Consider the following 24,370-nt stretch of genomic DNA (forward strand, 5'->3'; position numbering starts at 1 on the left):
TTTTTACATTTTAAAAACTCTGAAAGTGCCTCTTTCCCCCCGTCACCCCCCGAGCTGTATAGAACACTTAGCCCCGGAATTTCTGACGTCCTGGACTCAGACTAATGAGGGCAGCTGATGACTCTGAGGGGAGGAGGTGTTTCAGCTTTTTTTTTCATTTACCATGTGATATTTGTGTGTGTGTGTGTGTGTGTGTGTGTACCCACCTCAGGCCAGACAAATGCTGTGTGTACCACCAGGCCGGCAGTGAGACAGCAGTAAAATATCACAGGTCAAAGGTCAGTTTGTTAACGATGGTCAGTTTAAATAAACTCAGACACAACCGACCCTGAGAATCAGAAATATACCACCAAATGCTAGCTTTCATTTTTAGGCAGGAACACAAAGCCATTGGAGGGATTTATAATATGTTTATAATATGTTTCTGAACTAAGGGCATGTAAGGATTTGCAGCAGGTTCATTATTTCATTTTAAAAGTGTTTACATTTGTTGTTGTTGCTGGCTTTTCAATTTGTGTTTAGAAATGTTACTTTAGTTTTATGTTCTTAATTCTAAGATGCTTTTGGTAAACTGGGTCCTAATCAGTAAAAACACAATGTGCTCACATTCTCTGTTCACCTTGGTCTGGTGAGAATATGCCTCTGGTGAGAATGTGATGTAAACCATGTTCAAACCAAAGCAAACCACATTTAACCAAAATAACCCAAGCAAACAAATCAAATCAACCAACCCACCAAACCAAATCAATCTAACCCAAGCAAACAAATCAAATCAACCAACCCACCAAACCAAACCAATCTAACCCAAGCAAACAAATCAAATCACCCACCAAAGCAAATCAATATAACCCAAGCAAACAAATCAAATCAACCAATCCAACCCATCACACCAAACCAATCTAACCCAAGCAAACAAATTAAATCAACCAACCCACCAAAGCAAATCAATCCAACCCAAGCAAACAAATCAAATCACCCACCAAACCAAACAATCTAACCCAAGCAAACAAATCAAATCAACCAACCCACCAAAGCAAATCAATATAACCCAAGCAAACAAATCAAATCAACCAATCCAACCCATCACACCAAACCACATCAACCCAAACAAACAAATCACGCCAAACAACCCACCAAACCAAACAAACAAATCAAACCAAACAACCCAACCCACCACACCAAACCAAACCACACATAACCCACCCAAACAAATAAATCAAATCAACCAACCCACCAAACCAAATCAATCTAACCGAAGCAAACAAATTAAATCAACTAAAACAATCCACCAAACCAACCCAAACAAACAAATCCAATCAACCAATCCAACCCACCAAACCAAACCAATCCAAACAAACAAATCCAATCAACCAATCCAACTCACCAAACCAAACCACATCAACCCAAACCCACCCAAGCAAACAAGCACAATCCACCAAACCAACAAACAAACCAACCCCAGCTAACAAAACAGATCAACTCAAACAAACAATCAAACCAACCAACCCACCAAACCAAACCACACCAAAAAACCCAAGTAAAAAAATAAACCAAACAAATCAAACCAAACAACCCAACCCACCAAACTAAACCACATCAAACCAACCAAAACAAACAAACCACACCAAACCATTGCAAGCTATTAAACCAAACCAAACCAGCAAATCAAACCAACCAAACCCAACCCAACACATTAGACCAATCCAACCCAACCAAACTTCACCAAACAAAAGCAACCGAGCCAAATTCAACACAACCCACCAATAAACCCAAACCAGACCACACAAAATTTTAACATTTTATGCGCTTTGTTATTTAAGCCATATTTAATACTGCAATGTTTTAGAAGCCTCCTAATACTTGTTATTTTTCAGAGCAGCAGGGCTCTTGTTTTGTAGCCCCTCTGTACCTCCCTCTTCACCACTCCAATCCCACCTGCTGCTCCAGATCCGCTGATTACTTATCCAGACCGGTCCGGCCGACAGGAGCCCAAATCTCAGAACAAGGCAGTAGAATTAGTGACAGCTGAGCAAACACACATTCAAACTGACCTGGGCTTCTCAACCCCACCCCCCCACCCCAGCCATCAACCCCCCATACAACACCCCCAGCCATCAACCCCACCCTCCCCAAACTAACACACGAATAGCTCTCTCCACCAGCCTGGTACTGGTCCTTCTCCTGGCTGAGGATTCAGCACTTTGTTAAACACACACAGAGGCCAGATCCCCACACCAGCCACCCGACAGAGACCCAACACCCATCACTGAGGCCCGGCTGTTCACACTCACCTCCAGAAGGTATGATTCTGTCTGTTTTTCCTCTGTCTAGAGCAGAATTAATCTGAGCGCTGGTGTTGCTGGGGTGGTTAATGGTGATAAACTGGGCCCAGGTGCTATCTCTATCTAACTAATGCTGGTGGAAAAGGATCTATGAGACAGTGCTCTGAACCCTCAGTGAATCAGTTTCTCTGATTTTGCTATTTATAGGTATATATTTGAGTAAAATGAACATTGTTGTTTTATTCTATAAACTACGGACAACATTTCTCCCAAATTCCAAATAAAAATATTGTCATTTAGAGCATTTATTTGCAGAAAATGAGAAATGGCTGAAATAACAAAAAAAAGATGCAGAGCTTTCAGACCTCAAATAATACAAAGAAAACAAGTTCAGAAATCAATATTTTAGGGTGGAATAACTCTGGTTTTTAATGACAGTTTTCATTAATGTTGGCATGTTCTCCTCCACCAGTCTTACACACTGCTTTTGGATAACTTTATGCCTTTACTCCTGGTGCAAAAATTCAAGCAGTTCAGCTTGGTTTGGTGGCTTGTGATCATCTATCTTCCTCTTGAATATATATATATATACATTTACTGATAATTTACTAATTAAATTATTAGTCTGTTTAGTTAAATGATTAAACCTATTAAATGAAAACCTCTGAAATATATATATATATATTCAAGAGGAAGATGGATGATCACAAGCCACCAAACCAAGCTGAACTGCTTGAATTTTTGCACCAGGAGTAAAGGCATAACGCTATCCAAAAGCAGTGTGTAAGACTGGTGGAGGAGAACATGATGCCAAGATGCATGAAAACTGTGATTAAAAACCAGGGCTATTCCAACAAATATTGATTTCTGAACTCTTAAAACTTAAAACTCTTAAAAATGAGCTCTGCATCTTTTTCGTTAATTCAGCCATTTCTCATTTTCTGCAAATAAATGCTCTAAATGTCATATTTTTATGAGGTATTTGGGAGAAAGGTTGTCTGTAGTTTATAGAATAAAACAACAATGTTCAGTTTACTCATAACATAAACCTATAAATAGCAAAATCAGAGAAACTGATTCAGAAACTGAAGTGGTCTCTTAATTTCTTTTTCAGAGCTGTATTTAACTGAAATTGCTGATCCGAACAATCAATGGTTTATTAAGGAAAATCACGAACATTTTTATACCACTGTAATTTAATAATGCTTTATAAACTCTGGGAATTAAAAGTTGAAATCATCTTACTTAAAGATGTTTTTGCAGTTGTTGCTCTTCCACAGGTTCATCTGATCTGTTCTTCTACAGGTTAGCAGGCCTTTTTTCCAGGTCTAGAACCCTCGGTTCCAGAGTTCCCGCTGTTACGGTGCATGTTACGGAACTTTTATATAACAGTGTAAGATACTGTGTGCACTCTTGCGCTGTCACACAAAGGTTGTGTAAGGTTAGCCAAACATTAGCATAACATCTCCGCGGGGTCCAGGACAAACCCATGCGCTGTGATGGTAACGAACACATGCGAGAGCGATCGTGTTCTCAGGACAGACGGCCGTGTACAGAGCCAACGTCAACATAAAACAGCAAGAGGGTGGGTGTTAATACCCAGGAGGGCACCGGGTTTTTATGTGATCTGATGTTTTTAGAACGGTAGGATAGGTTTGCGAGATGCAAGAATCTCTGATGATTATTATTATTATTATCATCAATACGATTACTAACAGATGTGTATGGGCGTAATAGTGGGAATGCTGTGTGTTTAAAGCTTTAAAGACAAGTTTTTTTTTATATACACAGAACCAGTAAACATTTACCTACACTGTAAAAATTAATACTAATCATCCAAATTATAAAGGAACTCATAATGAATCATAATAAGCAGTAAAAAGTAGTTAAAAGTGTTAAGCCAGAGGTGTCCAAACTACGGCCCGCGGGCCATTTGCGGCCCGTTTCCTTCTTTGGAGCGGCAAAGAGTCTAAAAGCAGAGGGAGCGCATTTCTAGCGCAGAAAAATTGGCCAAAGAGTCTAAAAGCGGAGAGAGTGCGCATTTCTAGCGCAGAAAAATGGGCCAAAGAGTCTAAAAGCGGAGAGAGTGCGCATTTCTAGCGCAGAAAAACAGGCCAAAGAGTCTAAAAGCGGAGAGGGTGCGCATTTCTAGCGCAGAAAAACGGGGGGAAAAGATTCTAAAAGAGGAGAGAGTGCTCATTTCTAGCGCAGAAAAACGGACCAAAGAGTCTAAAAGCGGAGAGAGTGCGCATTTCTAGCGCAGAAAAACTGGAGAAAAAGATTCTAAAAGCGGAGAGGGTGCGCATTTCTAGCACAGAAAAATGGGCCAAAGAGTCTAAAAGCGGAGAGAGTGCGAATTTCTAGCGCAGAACAACGGGGCAAAGAGTCTAAAAGCGGAGAGAGTGCGCATTTCTAGCGCAGAAAAACAGGCCAAAGAGTCTAAAAGCGGAGAGAGTGCGCATTTCTAGCGCAGAAAAACAGGCCAAAGAGTCTAAAAGCGGAGAGGGTGCGCATTTCTAGCGCAGAAAAACGGGGGGAAAAGATTCTAAAAGAGGAGAGAGTGCGCATTTCTAGCGCAGAAAAACTGACCAAAGAGTCTAAAAGCGGAGAGAGTGCGCATTTCTAGCGCAGAAAAACTGGAGAAAAAGATTCTAAAAGAGGAGAGGGTGCGCATTTCTAGCGCAGAAAAACGGGGCAAAGAGTCTAAAAGCGGAGAGAGTGCGCATTTCTAGCGCAGAAAAACAGGCCAAAGAGTCTAAAAGCGGAGAGAGTGCACATTTCTAGCGCAGAAAAACAGGCCAAAGAGTCTAAAAGCGGAGAGGGTGCGCATTTCTAGCGCAGAAAAACGGGGGGAAAAGATTCTAAAAGAGGAGAGAGTGCGCATTTCTAGCGCAGAAAAACGGACCAAAGAGTCTAAAAGCGGAGAGAGTGCACATTTCTAGCGCAGAAAAACTGGAGAAAAAGATTCTAAAAGCGGAGAGGGTGCACATTTCTAGCACAGAAAAATGGGCCAAAGAGTCTAAAAGCGGAGAGAGTGCGCATTTCTAGCACAGAACAACGGGGCAAAGAGTCTAAAAGCGGAGAGAGTGCGCATTTCTAGCGCAGAAAAACAGGCCAAAGAGTCTAAAAGCGGAGAGAGTGCGCATTTCTAGCGCAGAAAAACAGGCCAAAGAGTCTAAAAGCAGAGAGGGTGCGCATTTCTAGCGCAGAAAAACGGGGGGAAAAGATTCTAAAAGAGGAGAGAGTGCGCATTTCTAGCGCAGCAAAACAGACCAAAGAGTCTAAAAGCGGAGAGAGTGCGCATTTCTAGCGCAGAAAAATTGGAGAAAAAGATTCTAAAAGCGGAGAGGGTACGCATTTCTAGAGCAGAAAAGCGGACCAAAGAGTCTAAAAGCGTAGAGAGTGCGCATTTCTAGCGCAGAAAAACGGGGCAAAGAGTCTAAAAGCGGAGAGAGTGCGCATTTCTAGCGCAGAAAAACGGGGCAAAGAGTCTAAAAGCGGAGAGGGTGCGCATTTCTAGTGCAGAAAAACGGCCAAAGAGTCTAAAAGCGGAGAGAGTGCGCATTTCTAGCGCAGAAAAACAGGCCAAAGAGTCTAAAAGCGGAGAGGGTGCGCATTTCTAGCGCAGAAAAACAGGCCAAAGAGTGTAAAAGCGGAGTGGGTGCGCATTTCTAGCGCAGAAAAACGGGGGGAAAAGATTCTAAAAGCGGAGAGTGCGCATTTCTAGCGCAGAAAAACGGACCAAAGAGTCTAAAAGCGGACAGAATGCGCATTTCTAGCGCAGAAAAACTGGAGAAAAAGATTCTAAAAGCGGAGAGGGTGCGCGTTTCTAGTGCAGAAAAACAGGCCAAAGAGTCTAAAAGCGGAGAGAGTGCACATTTCTAGCCTTAAAAATGGGCCAAAGAGTCTAAAAGCGGAGAGAGTGCGCATTTCTAGCGCAGAAAAACAGACCAAAGAGTCTAAAAGCGGAGAGAGTGCGCATTTCTGGCGCAGAAAAACTGGAGAAAAAGATTCTAAAAGCGGAGAGGGTGCGCGTTTATAGTGCAGAAAAAAAGGCCAAAGAGTCTAAAAGCAGAGAGAGTGCACATTTCTAGCACAGAAAAACGGGCCAAAGAGTCTAAAAGCAGAGAGAGTGCACATGTCTAGCACAGAAAAATGAGGCAAAGAGTCTGAAAGCAGAGCGAGTGCGCATTTCTAGCGCAGAAAAACAGTCCAAAGAGTCTAAAAGCGGAGAGAGTGTGCATTTCTAGTGCAGAAAAATAAGGCAAAGAGTCTAAAAGCAGAGAGAGTGCGCATTTCTAGACCAGAAAAACAAGCCAAACAGTCTAAAAGCGGAGAGAGTGCGCATTTCTAGCGCAGAAAAACGGGCCAAAGAGTCTAAAAGCGGAGAGAGTGCGCATTTCTAGCGCAGAAAAACGGGCCAAAGAGTCTAAAAGCGGAGAGAGTGCGCATTTCTAGCGCAAAAAAAAATTAGGCAAAGAGTCTAAAAGCGGAGAGAGTGTGCATTTCTAGTGCAGAAAAACAGGCCAAAGAGTCTAAAAGCGGAGAGAGTGCGCATTTCTAGTGCAGAAAAAAGGGCCAAAGAGTCTAAAAGCGGAGAGGGAGCGCATTTCTAGTGCAGAAAAACGGGGCAAAGAGTCTAAAAGTGGAGAAAGTGCGCATTTCTAGCTCAGAAAACGGGCCAAAGAGTCTAAAAGTGGAGAAAGTGTGCTTTTCTAGTGCAGAAAAACGGGCCAAAGAGTCTTTACTTAGTTGAATGTTTATTTTTGCCATAATATGTAATAGAACCGCTCAACACTCAAATAGAGCTATTCACTGTATACCTGTAACTCTACTTCGGCACAGCTAATATTAAGAAACTAGAAATTCAAACATTTAACTCTTGAGTAGTTAAGTATAGCAAAGCGATCCGTGTATCCAATCAGAGAGCAAGTAGCACTGTTCAAACCATCATCCAAAAATGGAAAACGTATTCTGCAACTGCAAACCTACCAAGACATGGCTGTCCACTCAAACTGACAGATTGAGCAAGGAGAGCACTGGTCAGAGAAGCAGCCAAGAGGCCCATGGTCACTGGAGGAGCTGCAGAAATTTGCGAAAAACACGATGAATCCATCCAATCAGAGAGCAGGTAGCGCCCACATGCGACCAGTTGGAGGGGGGCAGTGCGTTCATGTACGTTGTTGCGATGGAGCACTGTAAATGCAGCGTAAGGGCCCTATTTCAGCGATCTATAGCTTATCGATCAATTAGTGGGTGCACGTGGGTGCACCTTTGGCATCTTGAGGGCACAAAAAATACGCTCTCTTAATTAATCATGGCTGGGTTTTGGTTGTAACGGGAAATAAACCAATTAGTTTGTCCCTTGTCGTTCTCTTTAAGAGTCAGATGAGCTCTGACTTTGGCGCTTTTGAGCGTCTCAAAACGTTCACACTGTGAAGGTATGATAGCAGCTCATTTAAGGGAACAGCAGTGTTATTTTATTCTTTATTCTGTTTATTGTTGAGGTAAAAGTTGGGTTTGCGCTCTGAAGGTTGCACAGTTTGCACGGCCCTCCTGCTTGGCTAAGATATGATTGGGTGGCTGACTGTTGACTGTTGTCATGGTTTTAATCAGTCAGTGGCGCACCTGGATTTTCCGCCGCCAAGACGAGAAACATGCCAGAAATTTACCTGAACCCGTCTTTACTTCCAGACCACCACACCCATCAGTGTAGATAAATTCCTGAACTCTGACGCTATTTTAACAGTGCGGGCACAAGGTGTGAAAATAGACTGTTGACAGGGTGTAAGATATAAATGAGCACTGCAACGCGCCTTGTGCAGGGTGAGCAATAGGGGTCTATCCCTAATTGAAAATATGTGGGATGCTATTAGATGTGCTATCAACACTCCTGCACTCTGCAAGCTGCATGGGATGGATTATCACAATGGTCAGCAAAGCATTCAACCATATTTTCTTTTTTATTCTTTCAACAGATGATGCTGCACGTAACTATCCTGGCAGTGGTCCTGTTGGGATCGTGTTGGGCGGCCCCACCGCTTGACGTGAACCCTGCAGATTTAGACCTGGAGAACTACGATGTGGACTCAGATACGTGGGATCTGAACATCCACGGAGAAACGTATGACTATGATGACCTGAACGAGGAGGTAAGTGGAGAATGTAAAGAATTACAGTATTTCTGAATCAGTTTGAATCAGATTTTGCTATTTATAGGTATATGTTTGAGTACAGGGAACATTGTTGTTTTATTCTATAAACTATGGAAAATTCATAAAGTTTAAAGAGTTCAAAAATCAATATTTGGTGGAATAACCCTGTTTTTTAATCACATTTTTCATGCATCTTGGCATCATGTTCTCCTCCACCAGTCTTACACACTGCTTTTGGGTGATAACTTTATGCCACTCCTGGTGCAAAAATTCAAGCAGTCCAGTTTGGTTTGATGGCTTGTGATCATCCATCTTCCTCTTGACTATATTCCAGAGGTTTTCAATTTGGTAAAATCAAAGAGACTCATCATTTTGGTGATGAGTTAAGTGGTCTCTTATTTTTGTCGAGAGCTGTATAGCTCTTATCAAAAGGAAGTGCTCATCTCTTTGGATAGTCAACACCTATAGTAGTACCAGTCAAACGTTTGGACACTTTTGGAAATGTTCTGCATTATAGATTAATACTAAAGTCATCCAAACATCCAAAAAAAGTGTTAAACAAGTAAGCATCTAATAGGCTGGATTTTCTCAGTCAGCTTTATGAGGTAGAGTCACCTGGAATGTGAACTTTCAGTTAACAGCTGTGCTGAACTCGTCAAGAGTTAATGACTTAAATTTCTTTTCCTGCTAATGTGTTTGAGAGCATCAGTTGTGAAGTTGTGAAGAGGTAGAGTTACAGCTATACAGTAAATAGCTCTATTTGAATAACGTTCTAATCCATATTATGAGAAGCAAGAGCTACTCAAACAACTTAAAAGTACGTTATGATGAAACTGGCACTCATCAGGGCCACCCCAGGAGAGATAGAGCATAAGCTGTACCTCTGTTGCACAGGATCATCAGAAATTCAGCCTCAGAGTTACCAGCCTAAGAAACCACGAGTTAACAGCCCCCCAGATAAGAGCACTTAAATGCTTCACAGAGTATTTTGGTTTGTTTAATATATATATATGTATGTATGTATGTATATGTATAGGGACGCAATATTTAATTGCCAAATAAAGGACGTTCTTTTATTTTACAGGAGGGGTGGCAACCCTATATATATATATATATATATATATATATATATATATATATATATATATATATATATATATATATATATATTTTTTTTTTTTTTTTTTTTTTTTTTTTTTTTTTTTTTTCAAGATGAATAACTTTATTTATACGATTTTCACGTCACAAAGTTACAAGACAATATATATCTCAGCCTCTCAATATGCAGCATATTTGCAACTTCTGTAAGCCCCATTTTAAATGTTGGTGAGGCTTTCTATTTCCATAGTCTTAAAATTATAATTTTTTTGGGCAATTATCATCCCATATGTGACAGCAGTTTGTAAATAGCAATCAAAATAATCAAAAGCCATTGAGAAACCAAACAGAGACATTTCAGGGTCAGGAGAAATCCTTACATTATCCATCAAATATATCACCCCAGAAATTGTTCAGCTTAGGACACAGAGACTGTAAAAAAAGATGGACGCCGTGTCGCCGTTCCCATTCATTTAATAAAAAAAGTAAGCCAAAATCTTCCACCATGTTGGCGATCCTGAAACCCGAGTCTGCGCAGTAGAGACCAGAGGAGGGAGAAAGGCTGTGGAGAGACAGCCTACTCATTTAAATAACCTCACCCCTGAGGGCTGCCTCGAGGTCACAGGCTGCAGAGTGGAGCTGAGCGGAGCTGACAGTCTGTTATTGGTCCCGCCCATAACCAGCCCTTTTACAATAACCACACCTTTTTGAATAGAGCTGAATAATGTTTTAAAAAACGAATTCTGTGAGGATATAAAAATTTGACAATATAAGCAGAGGTTACACTAGCTGTTGCATCTAAATAATGAAGGTAGAATTACAGTATATTAGAAAAAAACGTGATTGAAAGTTGTCTGTTTTGCCATTGAAACCTATGGGAATGGGTGCGGTTTACACAGCTTTCTGCAACCGAACAGCAGGGGGCGCCCGACCTGTGGTGGCTTCACTTTTGAGAGACGATGCTCTGTCCAGCTACACACAGTCTATGTTAGGACACATCAAAATTAGATGAGCCAGGGTGCCTTCTGCACCTTTACATCTGTCACATATGGGTGATTTAGAAGGAAAAATATGACAAATAAGCTTTATTTTACAGTAGTGAAGTCGTATATAAGTATGTATAAATTTGAATTGTATTAACAATTTTGACTGTATTAACAAACACAATGCAAACTCTCTAAATATGAACTCTTACACTTACACAGATTGAGGTCGACACTGTAGCTCCTCCCCCTGCTGTCACTCAACCACCTCCTGTGATCATTCCTGAGGACTACACAGAAGAAGTGACCCTCCCACCACGGACCACCAACCCTCAGGTCCCGCCCACCCTGGACTTCCTGGGCCCGGGCCTGTTCGGCCCCGAGACCGGGCTGGGTGAGTGCAGGCTGTTTACAGGAAGTGCAGCATTAAAAATCCAAGCCAGAAAATGTTCTGACTGAAACTCCCAAACCCGTCCATCTGATTTTTATTTAGACATGAATAAATAAATACTTAACCACTGTTCATCACGTCACAGACCGAGGGAACAGCCAAGAAAAAAACAGCCCAACACTGTCTGTTCTCTCTGCTGAGCTCCAGCCGCCCTCTTTTGTTGAGAGATGGTATCACTATGACATCACTGTTCTGCTCTTTTCTGCAGGGATGCCCGTGTGTCTGCTGTGTGTTTGCATCAGTGGAAGTGTGTACTGCGACGAGTCCGACCTAACCACGATCCCCCCTCTGCCCAAAAAAACCACACACTTCTATGCCCGCTTCAACAAAATCACAGAGGTCAAGCCCAAGGACTTTCTCAACCAGAGTAAGAAGCTCACATATTCACTTTTTTTAGTACCACTTTAAAATAAGGTTGCTTTATAAGGGTTTATAAATGATTTATAAATGATTTAGAACATTACAGTCAATTTCTATGTTCTATAGATAGCACATTGCCACTCCTTTTTGTTTATATATATATATATATAATATAACAACTGTATAACAACTTTATATAATATATATATAATATATATAAATATAAATATAAAATATATATAACAACTTTATATATTTATATAATCAAATTCTAATCAAATGACAAAAACAAGATAAAAATAAAGACATTTATCGCAATATTTTAAAACAATTAAAGTTAAAGCATAAACCTTATTAAAAACCAAAAAATTACTAAACATAATTAGACAATTTTAAAACTAAACTGGACCCAGGATTTAACCTTGTGGGACACCTTTTTTTGACAGTTAATTGAATCTGATATATATGGGGTGTATATATATATATATATGAGGTGCTGTTAACTTGCAGTTTCTGAAGCTGCTAACTTATGTTATTCCTTTTCTGGGGCAGACCTGATAAGTGCCAGTTTCATCATAACATTTTTTAATGGTCTCTGCGATTTCACTTGAGTCATTTTTTTCTATACTTAGTTAAGTATTTCTTGTCATAATATGAATTAAACATTACTCAAATAGGGATATTTACAGTATACCTGTAACTCTACCTCTTTAAAGCTACACTGAATCTCTACCCTCTACCGTTTTTAGATGAGCTGAAGCGGATTGATCTCACTGGGAATCAGATCACGTCGCTGGCGGAGGACGCCTTCAGATCTCTCCCGCAGCTCCAGGACCTGCTGCTGGTGGACAACAAAATCCGGGCTCTTCCCGAGCTGCCAGCCACCATGCGGCACATCGACCTCCGCAACAACCGGCTGCAGAGCGCCGGCATGCACCGGGAGGCCTTTAAGGCAAGTGCTGGTAGTGGGTGAAGCAGGAGGGTGGAGAGGGCATGTGGGAGAACACTACAGTAATCAGATGACAAAGCAAAAATAATCTGCAGAGACAAGAGCCGGGAGTGTTTATAGCTCTGTGTGCTTTTAATGGGTTGTAGTTAGTATTTAATTAGTTTTATAATGAGCTTTATATCACAGCAATGTTTAATATCACAGCAGTGCTGCATAACACTGTGTCTTAGTCTCTTATATAAGAGTATTTGCCCTTTTAACATAAAAAAAATGGTTTTAAATATAGATTTACAGTGGCTTGCAAAAGTATTCCTACCCCTTAAACTTTTTCAAATATTGTCACCCTACAACCACAAACTTAAATGTATTTCATAGAGATTTTAAGTGATTAATTCACACTAAACACACAAAGTAGCACATAATTGTGAAGTGAAACGAAAAAGATACATTGTTTTCCATTTTTTTTATAAAAAAAAATATTTTTGTGCAAAAATATTCATAAAATCCATAAATAAAAAACAATCTAAATACATGGCTGTCCACCCAAACTGACAGATCGAGCAAGGAGCTCACTAGTCAGAGAAGCAGCCAAGAGGCCCAAGGTCACTCTGGAGGAGCTACAGAAATACGTTTCAGTTTGTGGTTGTAAGGTGACAAAATGTGCAATCAACTGTAATTTATTAAGAGTAAAAAAGCTTTCCAAACCAACCTGGCCCTACGTGAAAGAGTAACTACCAACCATAAATTAACTGTAATTAACCACACAGTAACAGGAGTGAGTGCCAGTAACAGGACTGAATGCCAGTAACAGGACTAGTGGCCAATAACAGGAGTGAATGCCAGTAACAGGAGGGAATGCCAGTAACAGGAGTGAATGCCAGTAACAGGAGGGAATGCCAGTAACAGGATTGAGTGCCAGTAACAGGATTGAGTGCCAGTAACAGGAGTGAGTGCCAGTAACAGGAGTAGTGGCCAATAACAGGAGTGAATGCCAGTAACAGGAGGGAATGCCAGTAACAGGAGTGAATGCCAGTAACAGGAGGGAATGCCAGTAACAGGATTGAGTGCCAGTAACAGGATTGAGTGCCAGTAACAGGAGTGAGTGCCAGTAACAGGACTAGTGGCCAATAACAGGAGTGAATGCCAGTAACAGGAGGGAATGCCAGTAACAGGATTGAGTGCCCGTAACAGGACTGAGTGCCAGTAACACAAGTATCAGTTACAGGACTAGGTGCAAGTAACAGGACTGTGTGCCAGTAACAGTACTGAGTGCCAGTAACAGGAGTGAGTGCCAGTAACAGGAGTAAGTCCCCTGGTTTATTATTTACTAAAGTGATTATTAGTTAATCTATACATTTTTTTTTTCAAATTCTGTTTGGTTCATCATTTATCCATTTGTTTAATAAATTGCATAATAATAAATTTGATCAATTTCAGGTTTGGGTTTGCAAAAAAAAATGTTTTTGCATATTTACAAAAATATATATAACATGCATACATATATACAGTGATTTTTTTTTAAGATCAAGTAAAGCTACCTGAGTTTGACCAGTACATGTTTTAAACACATAGTGAATATGTTTTTATATTCAAAGTAAAAAAAAAAAAAGATTTAAAAAAAGCTTTATTTGGAAGAGTTACAACCAGCAAATGGCACCCATTCCACCAGACCTGTAGAATCAAGAATTCTGGTGTAAAACTAACACAGCATTTTTTATTAAGAACATTAAAGCGACTCTTAAACATGGTTGCGGTAGTGTAATGGTATATGTAGCTGGAGACCTGACATCTGAAACCAGACTTCCCAATCAGCTTTAAATCAGTACAGAGCTTTCATGACATTCTGAACCCGCAGTGATGCGTGACATGCTATCTCACTTCCTCCATCTACTCTCTGAATACCTCAACAGGAAATGAAAGAGCTGCAGTTCCTGTACCTGTCCGACAACCAGTTAGACTACATCCCGGGCCCGCTGCCCGACAGTCTACGAGTTCTTCACCTACAGGTTCCAGACTCTTACATTCTTCATTCTTCACATTTCTAGAGTAGAAAGCATGTAAATAGTATTTACAGGGGTTGGACAATGAAACTGAAACACCTGTCATTTTAGTGTGGGAGGTTTCATGGCTAAACTGGAGCAGCCTGGTGGTCAATCTTCATTAATTGCACATTGCACCAGTAAGAGCAGAGTGTGAAGGTTTAATTAGCAGGGTAAGAGCACAGATCTGCTCAAAATATTGCAAAGCACACAACATTATGGGTGACAGACCAGAGTTCAAAAGAGGACAAATTGTTGGTGCACGTCTTGCTGGCGCATCTGTGACCAAGACAGCAAGACTTTGTGATGTATCAAGAGCCACGGTATCCAGGGTAATGTCAACATGCCACCAAGAAGGACCAACCACATCCAACAGGATTAACTGTGGACGCTGTAAGAGGAAGCTGTCTGAAAGGGATGTTCGGGTGCTAACCTGGATTGTATCCATCAAACATAAAACCACGGCTGCCCAAATCACGGCAGAATTCAATGTGCACCTCAACTCTCCTGTTTCCACCATAACTGTCCGTAGCCACAATAAATTATTGTGGTCTAAAACCAGGTGTTTCAGTTTCATTGTCCAAACCCTGTATGTCGATATTTACGGAACTGGTTTCACAAACAGGGATTGAGCCTAGTCATTGAACCATCTTTTTGTTCTATGGTAAATCTCTATAATCTCTAAAATATAACCGAATGCAGTGTATTGTCACATCATATTGGTGCAGGTATACAGTTGAGAGAAAAAAATATATATATAGTATATACTCAGTTTATGCTATAAAGTACAGGGTATGTACAGTGAATTGCAAAAGTATTCATAACCCTCGAACTTTTTTCTTACATTTTGTCACCTTACAACCACAAACTTAAATGTATTTTTTAAGATTTTAAGTGATAGACCAACACAAAGTAGCACATCATTGTGAAGCGGAAGGAAAATGATACACGGTTTTCAAAGTTTTAATCAAATAAAAATCAGAAAATTTGGACATGCAAAAGTATTTAGACCCTTTTATTTGAAACCCCCAAATAAAATCAAATGCAATCAAATGCCTTCAAAAGTCCTAACTAATTAGTTAATTAAGTGACTTCCAGCTGTGTGTAATTTAGTCTCAGTATAAATATGAACACCTGTTCTGTGAAGGCCTCATTGGTTTGTTAGAGAACTCTAGTGAACAAACATCACCATAAAGACCAAGGAACTCAACAGACAGGTCAGATATAGCAAAGATCAGAGATTGTGGAAAAGTTTAAAGCAGGGTTAGGTTATGAAATCATATCTCAAGCTATGATCTTCCCATGGAACAATGTCCATTTATCATCCAAAACTGGAAAAAAAAGTATTCTACAACTGCAAACTTAGCAAGACATGGCCGTCCATCCAAACTGACAAATCGAGCAAAAAGAGCACTGGCCAAAGAAGCAGCCGAGAGGCCCATGGTCACTCTGGAGGAGCTGCACAAATCCACAACTCAGGTAGAAAGATCTGTGACCAGGGCCGCTGCTAAGGTTTTGGAGGCCCTAAGCATAACTGGTCAGGGAGGCCCCCCCCCCAAAAAAAAAAAAAAAAAAAAAAAAAAAAACACACACACACAAACACAAAAGGTTTATGCAAAATTTTACTATTTATTAAAATTACACATGTAACTGTGAATATTTACAACGTTATAATCAGTGTTGGGCACGTTACTTTGAAAAAGTAATTAGTTATAGTTACTCGTTACTTCTCCAAAAAAGTAACTGAGTTACTAACGGAGTTACTCCACTATAAAAGTAATTAGTTACCAGTAAAAGTAACTATGGCATTTTTTTATTATTATACACTTTTTATTATTCGCCCGTCAAAAAAAGGAAATCAATTATGCATTTACTATTATTATTAGAAAAATAACAAACGAAAATAAACCCAAAATGTTGACAAAAATATAATCTAACGAATTTCAAAAAAATAAAACGAAATTCTCCACACAACCAAAGAAAATTACTAAAACTTGTAATACTGAAAAAAGCGGAAAAAAACGGAAAAACGCGTCTGGGGATGAAATTAAACAAACCAAGCCACACTCAAAAGAAATATGTATATATAAAACAAAATAATATGAGCGATATAAATGATAATAATAAATGTGCGAAATTTAATCAGAATTATGTTAATTAACACTGTAACATAGAAGCATAGAACTATTATTTAATTCAAATGATTTTAAGAACAGCTGCACACAATGCTGCAAGTCAAACGCGGAGGCGTTCACGTGCGCCCAGAGCTACGTGATTACATTTTTCATTTTTATTATAGTTTAATTTTATTTTGTTTTTATTTTTTCTGTTCAGTAAGTTTTTAGGGTGGGCTTGCTAGCGCCAGCGCTTTACACAAGAACTAAAGGACCACGAGGTGCCGCGCGCTCGGCACAACACCTCCCGCTGTACAACAGCGCTTATAAATAAATTAAACAAAAAATGAGGATATTCTATCAGTAATTTCAGTTCGTTTTAATTAGTTTTATAAACACAAAATACAGTTCGAGATAGTTATGTTTTTTCCTTTTAATTACCGTTTTTATTAGATTCAGTTAACACAAATGTTTTTCACTTTCAGTTCTCACTATTTCGTTTGCTTTAGTGAACAATAATAATTGGTTACTTAGCAACATTGTGATTATCACACCAGAGCTTTATATAAAATAAAAATAGGAGATTTCGGGTAGGTCCTCGGGTCAGGTCAGGTTCTGGCAGAGAATCTAAGCTCTAAAAGAGAAAGCAGCAGCACCACAAAAACCGGAGCAGCTAAAAAGAGCTTAACGTCCTAATTCGGAACTTGGGCTGTCCACGGCAATCACTGAATTGATTAGAGCAGCAAATCGTCACAATTGTGCCTCACTTCACCACGCCAAACCACTTAAACCTACAGGCACAGCGGCCAGAAGCTCAAGTTCACCGGACAGAGGAGGGGTTAACCAGGACATAGAGCGGCTAAAGTAACGTGCAGTAACGGGGTGTCGGAAATGGTAACGGCGTTATAGTTACAGTCATAGTAATTAGTTAGATTACTCGTTACTGAAAAAAAGTAACGGCGTTAGTAATGCCGTTAGTTTTAACGCCGTTACTCCCAACACTGGTTATAAGTAAGGCCAATAACAGTGAAGAACAGCACAAGAGTACTATTTATAATGTATAAATAATAAATGAAACAATGCATGTCTATTTTAAGCAGTGGACACGTCATTTACACAAGCCAGCCTTAAAGGTTATGAAATTATCGTTTATATTCGTGGTGTATTTATATCAGCCTGTCAAAATCTATAGAGCTGTCTGATCCTGCTGTCATACAGACCATTTGGATAGTGCACTGACGGCATTAGTCAATAGGTAGGCTACTCTGTTTATTAATTTTTTATTAAAGTCACTAAAAATCTTCAAACTACACTACTACTATTTGCAAACCTGCCACGTGCCTTGCAATACCCAGATTAGTTTCTAGTTAAGCGTTTAAAGCTACCAAATCAGCAAAGCCAACGTAACTAGCTCAGGCAACACCACTGAACATGAAGTAATCAAAACTATTTAAACCTTTATCATCGAAGTTACTCACCAGAAAGGGATGCATGGGCCTCATCTTTCTGCTTCTTTTTCTTCTTCTCAGCTCCAGACTCAAACCGTCGCTTCATAGTTGAATTACCATTTAGTAGCAACTTGGCTCGGTGAACTTGTCTCCTGCCAAACTCAAGTAGTGTTGCTACTTTAGTTAGGACTAAGGTTGCCAGATAAGTTACGATTTTTCATCCTATTTGTTTATTTTATTTTAAGTTTTTAACTTACACAAATATTGCACTGGACAAGTTTTTGTATAGAATGGCCACATACACTTTAAAAATGGTTAAACATGCGCAAGATTTAGCGCCTCCATGCATTTTTTGATTATTTATTTGACTGGAAAATGTCACATCTGGCAACAACCAACAGAGCAAACCGAGCCGTGCCATTTCAGGCAATAGGGGTGGGGGCATTATATTATGCACAAAAATAATAACGTGCCGCTTTTAAGTAGTAGAGTAGGTGCCCCATGCAATGTTTAAAGACAAAAAAGATGAGCGTATCATAAATAATTCACATTGGGTTTTAAATTTAATAATGTCATAATTTCAACACATTTCATTCTCAGTCAATTTGGCTCCCTGCAACTGCAAAATGGTTGAGGCCTAACGCTGGCTGCGTTGTCTGCGTATGCAGAGCGGCGGCCCTGTCTGTGACAACTAGTGGTAAAATATGAAAATCTCTGTTTGCAGATGCTCTTCATCCAGCCTGGCTGTGCATAAGTTCAATTCCTGATCTTTTGGCTTGTGGCTTAGTGAGTTATTAATGACAGGGTGGTGGATTTGATACCTTGATTAAATAAAACGTTATTTAGAGTAAAAAATGTAAATATGGTACAGAAAACTTTACACTAGCTAGAAAACGCAACATTTCTCCCAAATTCCTAATACAAAATATTGTCATTTAGAGCATTTATTTGCAGAAAATAAGAAATTGCTGAAATAACAAAAAAAAAAAAGATACAGAGCTTTCAGACCTCAAATAATGCAAAGAAAACAAGTTCATATTCATAAAGTTTTAAGAAATTAAAAATCAATATTTGGTGGAATAACCCTGGATTTTAATCGCAGTTTTCATGCATTTTGGCATGTTCTCCTCCACCAGTCTTACACACTGCTTTTGGATAACGTTATGCCTTTACTCCTGGTGCATTAAACATTCAAGCAGTTCAGCTTGGATTGATGGCTTGATGACTACATTCCAGAGGTTTTTGAATTTGATAAAATCAAAGAAACTCATCATTTTTAAGTGGTCTCTTTTTTTTTCTCCAGAGCTTTTGGATTTTGGATTCCATTGGTCCATTTTTCATTATAGTTTAGTATTGGACAACTCAACGTATGGCATTAATTCAACCATTAAAACAGCAATATATGAGAAACTAATGATTATATGTTGGTTTTAAGGTTAAATTAAGATGATACTGAATAATAAAAATAAAACAAGGGCAAGTAATGATAGATCCACTGATTTAGTTGATTGTCCTCAGTAAAATAGATAAAATATAAGGAAACATTTAGGAGAAATTAGCACATTTAACCTAATGAGACACTATTTGATAGTATAAAGGCATAATTATCACAGTAAAAATGATACAAATCTGACTTTTCCAGGCAACTGATGGTGTATAGGACTGCAGAATGCAGGAAGCCTGTTCTTTCTGGTTTTGTTTTTTTTGGCTCGGCGGCGGACATGTGGCACGCTGGCTAACTGTCCACTGTTTCTGATCTCTCTTGCGCTGGCACATTACAGTTACAAATTAATCATTTAATTTTATTAACTGCACAGATTTTTACAGGCCAACTTCTGCCCACAAATCATGGGAGAGCTGCCAAACCTGGTGCAGATAGAGCTGTTAGAGCACTTTCTATCAAATTTTAATCAAAGTGTCAATACTAATGAATAGTAAGTGACTGCACTGGAGGAATAAAAAAAAAAGAAAAAAAAAAACGTAAAACAAAATGTTATTTAATGACCTGCAGCAAAGAGCACAGGCCATTCCACTTTACAGTTTCAATCGATACCCTGCCTAAGGCCTGAGGGCGTCATCCTGCTGCTGTTTCAAACCAGTTAAAAATGGCCTGTTAGCCAATCAGATAATAATGGCCGTCCTCTCGTCTCTCCTGCACAGAACAACAACATCCAGAGCCTGAACCAGGACACCTTCTGCAACAGCCACGACATGAACTACGTCCGCAAGGCCCTGGAGGACATCCGGCTGGACGGAAACCCTGTAGACATCAACCAGTACGCCCAGGCCTACGTGTGCCTCCCGCGGCTGCCCGTAGGGACCCCGCGCTGAGCAGGGGTCTTATTATTAGTCCAGCCCCGGAGGAGACAACTGATGTTTTGATGTCTCTCTCTATAATTTACCTAGAATTTTTTAAATGATCACTACAGTTTGCTTTCTGGATTGTTATAACTCCATTATTACATAATGCCAGTTTTTAGCTGCTACTTCTGTTCTTAAAAGCTCTGGAAAAATCAGTTTCTCTGATTTTGCTATTTATAGGTATATGTTTGAGAAAAATGAACATTGTTGTTTTATTCTATAAACTACAGACAACATTTCTCCCAAATTTCAAATAAAAATATCGTCATTTACAGCATTTATTTGCAGAAAATCCAAAATGGTTGAAATATATATATATAAAAAAAAGATGCAGAGCTTTCAGACTTCAAATAATGCAAAGAAAACAAGTTCATAATGTAAAGTTTTAAGGGTTCAGAAATCATGTTTTTGGTGGAATAACCCTGTTTTTAATCACAGTTTAATGCATCTTGGCATGTTCTCCTCCACCAGTCTTACACACTGCTTTTGGATAACCTCATGCTTTACACTCCTGGTGCCAAAATTCAAGCAGTTCACACAGCTTGGTTTGATGGCTTGTGATCTTTCAGCTTCCTCTTGATTGTTATATTCCAGAGGTTTTCAATTTGGAGCAATTGGAACCCACCTGGCCCTTGTTCCACCTGTGAGTCCCATATGAGCATCTTAGCTGGGAAAATTCATGTCCATGTTGGCTCCATGTATGGACTCTCATTGGGATCAACGATGGGACCAGAAGGGGTTACTAAATATTGGGCCACATCAGGGTTTTACACTCCATATGATGCCTAGATTGGACCCTTGGAGCAATTGGAACCCACCTTACCCATGTGAGCCCCCTAAGAGTGTGTTTGCTGAGGATTTGCTGCTATTGGTTCTAATTTTCCTGTATTTCTAAACTCAGAAACTGGTCAATTTGCTCCACAACAGCATGTTTAAGTGGAATATAAGAGGTGGGACCACCAACAACACGTTTTCTATCCAATCAAAGAAGGAGAAGACAGGGTTTCTCCAGCTCTGCAACTCCTCTTGCTCTACTACAGTCCCCCCACTAGATGGTGATCAGCTCCCAGTGTTGGAATGTGTCCTTCAGTCAGTCTTCTTCACACATGCAATCTATCAGGAGCCCACCTACCATATATTTACATATTTAAACACAGACCTGTCATAAAGTGTGCTATTAAGACTTCTTTATAATTGGCCTACAGCCCAATTCTGCCTCGTACAAGACTCCTCTAAACCGAATCGCTAAAAACCAAGCACTAAGAGTCGACTCCCTGTTCAGATGGCATGTATATAGCGACAGCTCAGCTATAGCATCTATTTATAATAACTGGATTGGTTGATGTAGCGCAGGTGGATGCAGGGGTTACTTAGCAACTCTCAAATATTTATAGTTTGACATTTACACATGCGCACTGCCTAACCATGAATGCACACGTTTTCCTTCTCAGCGGGAGTCTGGATCTGTAATCATGCTGTAATGCATAAAGCTCTGCAGTGTTAATAAAGAGTTCACGATCGTCCAAAAACTAGTGAGACTGTTCTGTGTGTGTCTACAGTGGTGTGGAAAAGTGTTTGCCCCTTCATGATTTCTTATTTTTGGCATGTTTATTAATTTTAAATGTTTCAGGTCATTAAACACAAGTAAACACAAAATGCAGTTTCCAAATGAAGGTTTTTATTATTAAGGGAGAAAAAAAATGGCCTTGTGTGAAAAAGTGTTTGCCCACCCCTAGTTAAAACAGAACATAACTGTGGTTCTCAATCAAGAAACCACTTGAAAAGGAGCTGCCAGACAAAGCGAAGTAATAATAAATATAATACATTTTATTTGAGTGCGCCTTTTACTTGGAAGTAAAAAATACTAGTAAATAGAAATATAAAAATACACTAAAAGATGCTCAAAAAGGGGCGTTGAGTGGTCCAAAGCGCTGCCACTATGAACGGGAGGTCGCAGGTTCGGACTTCAAGCTGCCGGCGCTCAGAGAGAGCAAAATTGGCCCAGCTCCCTCCGGGTGGGTAGATGGCGCTCTCTCCCCACATCACTCCTAGGGTGATGTCTGCAGCACAGGGCGTCTGTGAGCTGATGTATCAGAACCGAGTGGCTGCGCTTTAACCTCAGAGTGCACTGTGATGCTGCTCTGCAATGCTGCATCAGCAGCAGCTCGAAAAGAAGCGGTGGCTGACTTCACATGTATCAGAGGAAGCATGTGTTAGTCTTCACCCTCCTGGTGTTGGGGCATCACTAGTGATAGGGGGAGTCCTAATGAGTGGGTTGAGTCATTGGCTGTGAAAATTGGGGAGAAAATGGGAAAAAGAAAGAGAAATTAGAACAAAGGAACAAATAAGAAAGAAAGTAATTGAGTAATCTATCAGTCTGAAAAAGGTTATAAAGCCATTTCTAAATTTTTGGGATTCCAGTGAACCACAGTAAGAGCCATTATCCACAAATGGTGAAAACATAGAACAGTGGTGAACCTTCCCAGGAGTGGCCGGCCGACCAAATTTACCCCAAGAGCACAGCGATGACTCATCCAAGAGGTCACAAAAGACCCCACAACAACATCCAAAGATCAACGCATTGTCTCAGTTAAAATCAGCGTTTATGATGCCACCATAAGAAAGAGACTGGGCAAAAATGGTGAAAAAACTAAACCCACTACTGGGCAAAAAGAACATTAAGGCTTGGAAACATCTTAATGATCCCGAAGCCTTTTGGGAAAAGACTCTGGACTTTTTGGTATGTATGGTTCCCATTACATCTGCTGTAAAAGTAACACTTCAGAACATTTCAGTGACATGTCAGAAAAAGAACATCATACCTACTGTAAAACATGGTGGTGGTAGTGTGACGGTCTGGGGCTGTTGTGCTGTTTCAAAACCTGGAAGACTTGCTGTGATAAATGGAACCATGAATTCCACTGTCTACCAAAAAGTTCTGAAGGAGAATATCCGGCCATCTGTTTCATGAATATATAAAAAATATTTAAGTAAAATGGAATTCAATCAATATTTTTATTAAGTAGAATTGTTGGGCAAATGAATTGGTATAGCAAAAATATAAAAAAGTTAAATCAACTTCCTTTTTAGTTGAAATAACTTGATGTTTGAGGTTTGTTTGATTGCCCATTACTTAACTTTTTTAAAGCAACCAGTTTCCTCATATTTCTTATGAACATTTTACTTATATGGGATATAAAGACCCCCAGTGTTTAGCCGTAGAGCAGTGGAAGAACTGTACTCTCTGGAATTATGCCTTTTCATCCAATACTTCTGGATGAGTTGAGATGAGTTGGAAAGTTGCAGTTGCAGATGAATTGATGGATGAGGTTTGGTGATGACGCTGTCTTTTTTTGCTAGATGTATTCAAATCCTCACAGAAATGCTCTAAAATCTTGTAGAACGTCTTTTCTGGACAATAGAGACAGTTACTCCAACAAAAGAAGAAAAACCTCTTTCACTATCCTTGATTTCAGCAGAAATATTAAACAACATACTGTATTCCACCCTTGTTTTTGTACCCTGAGCATCATCCACTGTCAATCCTTTTCACCCTGTTTTTAGTGGTCAAGGCCCCAGAGGACCACCACCAAGCACTTTTTCCTTTGGTGTGATTTGGTGTGGTCTCTGTTGGTCCTAAATGAGGTTTGGAGCAGATTGTTTGTGATGAGAAAGTGATCTGACCTCAGTATAAACAGACAGCTATAAACTACTGCAGCCTCTTCCTGTATTTACTTTCTTGCTCCACACCAAACCAGACTGAACCAAACCGAACCAAGGCAAACTAGACAAGACAAGACAAGATTAGAACCAAATCTAGACTAAGATCACGTTTACATTGTAAGCCACATTGTTCAAATCCAATTTTTTGCACAGATCGGATTTGGTGGTTTGACGGTTTACATTCACGAACCATGACCAGTATCTGTGTGCAATGTGAACAAATCTGTCTCTTGAAAGACGAAGCATTAGCAGCTCATATATGGAGCATCTTTTGATCGAGTGGAAAGAAACAGCTGGTCTGAAGTTTATGTTTAGGTTGAGGAGGTGAAAAAAGGACAGGTGGTTTGCTTTTGCTGTTTATTTTGCTGTTTTGCTGCACCAAGAGATGTGTGGGTGCGAGAGAGAAG

The 24,370-nt window shown here is 39.8% G+C and overlaps 1 protein-coding gene across 1 annotated transcript; it reads left to right on the forward strand.

The window, feature by feature from the left end:
• The first annotated feature begins 2,127 nt into the window (after positions 1 to 2,127).
• optc (opticin) lies at positions 2,128 to 21,769 on the forward strand. The gene is made up of 7 exons (XM_022682691.2): positions 2,128 to 2,300; positions 8,261 to 8,434; positions 10,741 to 10,912; positions 11,178 to 11,336; positions 12,079 to 12,281; positions 14,189 to 14,284; positions 20,040 to 21,769. Exons 2-7 carry the CDS (start codon positions 8,261 to 8,263, stop codon positions 20,208 to 20,210), a joined length of 975 nt encoding a protein of 324 aa, XP_022538412.2. The 5' UTR covers positions 2,128 to 2,300; the 3' UTR covers positions 20,211 to 21,769.
• Positions 21,770 to 24,370: the final 2,601 nt, after the last annotated feature.

This window comes from Astyanax mexicanus, chromosome 24 (genome assembly GCF_023375975.1).
Source record: "Astyanax mexicanus isolate ESR-SI-001 chromosome 24, AstMex3_surface, whole genome shotgun sequence".
NCBI classification, from domain to species: domain Eukaryota; kingdom Metazoa; phylum Chordata; class Actinopteri; order Characiformes; family Acestrorhamphidae; genus Astyanax; species Astyanax mexicanus.

Bases quoted from the DNA above. Each gene is read 5' to 3' on its own strand.
- optc (XM_022682691.2), top strand. From the start codon at position 8,261: ATGATGCTGCACGTAACTATCCTGGCAGTGGTCCTGTTGGGATCGTGT. The intron at 8,435-10,740 runs GTAAGTGGAGAA...ACACTTACACAG, and splicing joins ATGATGACCTGAACGAGGAG to ATTGAGGTCGACACTGTAGC. The intron at 12,282-14,188 runs GCAAGTGCTGGT...ATACCTCAACAG, and splicing joins TGCACCGGGAGGCCTTTAAG to GAAATGAAAGAGCTGCAGTT.